This window comes from Arachis ipaensis, chromosome B07 (assembly GCF_000816755.2).
Source record: "Arachis ipaensis cultivar K30076 chromosome B07, Araip1.1, whole genome shotgun sequence".
In the NCBI taxonomy this organism is placed as follows: Eukaryota; Viridiplantae; Streptophyta; class Magnoliopsida; order Fabales; family Fabaceae; genus Arachis; species Arachis ipaensis.
The window spans coordinates 122,688,477-122,690,893 of NC_029791.2; the positions used below are offsets into that span (position 1 = coordinate 122,688,477).

Genomic DNA, 2,417 nt, shown 5'->3' on the forward strand with positions numbered 1-2,417 from the left:
AAAAAGACGAGCAACAAAAGTACTCACACTCTGGAACGACTTGCACTTAATATCAACGAGATCATCAACTGGCCATTCAAGCTCAATGGCTCCTTGCTTTATACATGTAGTTGAAACATTAATCTTGATACAATAATGTGAAAATGTTAACTTTGGCCCCATATAGTAATTATCCTGGTATATGACATAATCAGGATGAAGAACAACTTCCATATTTGCATCATCCTGAAAATTACATGGAGAAAGAAAAACAGTAAATAAGACAAACCAACTGAGAAAGTAACACTCGACTATAACGAAATAAGCAAAAATTATAGTATAACTACAAGTTACAACTGAAGCAACCATGGAAGCTTGAATATGAATTACCATGTTGTAACCGTATCTGCCATTCAATTCACAACCATTCGACGAAACTGAAATCATGGAACTAAGTTTAATGAGTAAAGGGCAACAAAGTATTTCCAAATCAACAGTGCAAGAGTGAATGAGTTTCAAGGATCCAGGATTACTATAAAAGCACACCATTTTCTACAATATCAGAGGCAGGACTTGAAGGAACACTCTCATTCATGCACTCATCAGCCTCTGAATTAACATCAACTGATTCATTCTGCAAAATTATAAAGTAGAGGATAGAAGATAAAATCGACAAGGATATAAATCTCTTTATAAAATCCTTTCCTCGGGCTACAATGTTATGTTATGGATAAAAAAAAAAAAAGCTACATTACACTGGATGGTGACCGTGATGGATCCATCTGGCTTGTCTGAGGTGATTCCTCACCACTTGTATCCTTTGCTTCTGGTTCATCATGGTTATAAATATCTACTTTAAAATTACAGTGATTTTCGTGACTAGTGAAATTTGATTTTTTAGCATGTTCCAGCTCAGAATTCGAGTCTTTTCTGTCAAACTTATATCCCAATGTGTCCAGAGGGAGATCTAAACCACTCTTTTCAGGGTTGAATTTATCACCAAGTGCATCAACATCGACACATGTAATATCAACATCGTTCTCGGCATTGACTTTGTCTACATGAGTGTCTGTGAATATATGAAGTGTAGTGAGCTATGTACAGTCATTATATTTCCAAACAGCTTAACAATGAGCAATAGCAAAACTAGCACATTTATGTCATGCCACCGCATTCACATTAGAACTTAAATGTTTAAATAGTAAAACAAGAAAGATGCAAAGTACATGAGAAGAAAACACTTCAAATTCAATGTCAATTGCATCATCACACAAGGTATACTCGCCCCCCAAAAAAGGGAAGCAGCCATACTTATATGCTCCTGCTGAGATGGCTATGTCTATCGGTCTATGCATATGGGCATGCCGTGGACCTTTGCCACACCAATGCATCATAGTGAGTCCATAGATGACAATGTATCTTGGACTTGATGACCTCATTCAAATTCTCTAGTTCCGTAATGACAGGGTTTGTTTTTTATTTTACAACAACAACAACAACTGCATCCTTCATTTGGCAGTTAAGACGTTTGCTATCGTCTTGGATACTATCAACAACTCTCTCTTCTCTCCCCTTCCATGATAAGATTTCAGTGCTTTCCTATAAATATATCGCGTTCTTCATTATCTATCTACTAAGATAACGTGAATTTCAAAGTGCACGGACGAATTTGAAGTACCAGAAATTTTTCCTACCAAAGTGGCGCCACAATTTCAAACAACACAGAAAATTCTACCAAATCTCCACACGCATTGCACAATTTCCCATCCAAAACGCAAAATAGGCACACGCAGAATTGAATTTAGCGATCTCGTTGTGTTGTTGTCGTTCTTCTTCTTCCTCATTGAAATCAAATACGTGTAGATCCGTGCGCGGAGACTTGTTCATCGTCTCCGAGAGAGGTTTTGGCGATTTCGAACTCGGAGCGAGCTGAGAAAGGTGACTCAGTGAGTCAGGGGCGCGAAATCGATGCGAAGTGGTAATGGACGAAGCTGAGACTTTGGGAGATTTTACTACCCTTGGGGTTGAGGACCCGAGAAAAAGCCTTTATATACCGTGGAGCTGGCTAATTAGATCATGCCACGCGTCCCTAAACCTCTGTTCTGTTGGAAACTCATGAGTCGTATCTTTCTTGCGAGCTAAACAAGTTGTGGTAAGTCATAAGTGAGAGAACTGCTAAGGTTGTTGTATCAATAATAAATTTATATTAATTATTTTTAAATAAAATCATTGTTTTATTTAGATTTCGTATCAATTAAAAAAATAAAATCGACTAAGTACATAACTTCTTTCATGAATCCTCAAAGATTATAAGAGGAAAAACAGTTGAAAAAAATAAAAGGAAGGATAAACAACAAGAGAAAGAAGCACAATAAATCAATAATAATAATAATAAGTGTATCTTAAGAATCATCCAAAAAATATAATGTGATGAGAGT

The 2,417-nt window shown here is 36.6% G+C and overlaps 1 protein-coding gene across 1 annotated transcript in view; it reads right to left on the bottom strand.

The window, feature by feature from the left end:
• LOC107607904 (probable ubiquitin-like-specific protease 2B) overlaps positions 1-1,048 on the bottom strand; it is a gene marked incomplete at its 5' end in the record, with an annotated part of 4,785 nt that extends 3,737 nt beyond the window's left edge. The window contains 4 exon segments of the mRNA XM_021106505.1: positions 28-225; positions 334-430; positions 513-613; positions 735-1,048. Of these exon segments, the coding sequence (XP_020962164.1) occupies positions 28-225; positions 334-430; positions 513-613; positions 735-1,048 (710 nt within the window).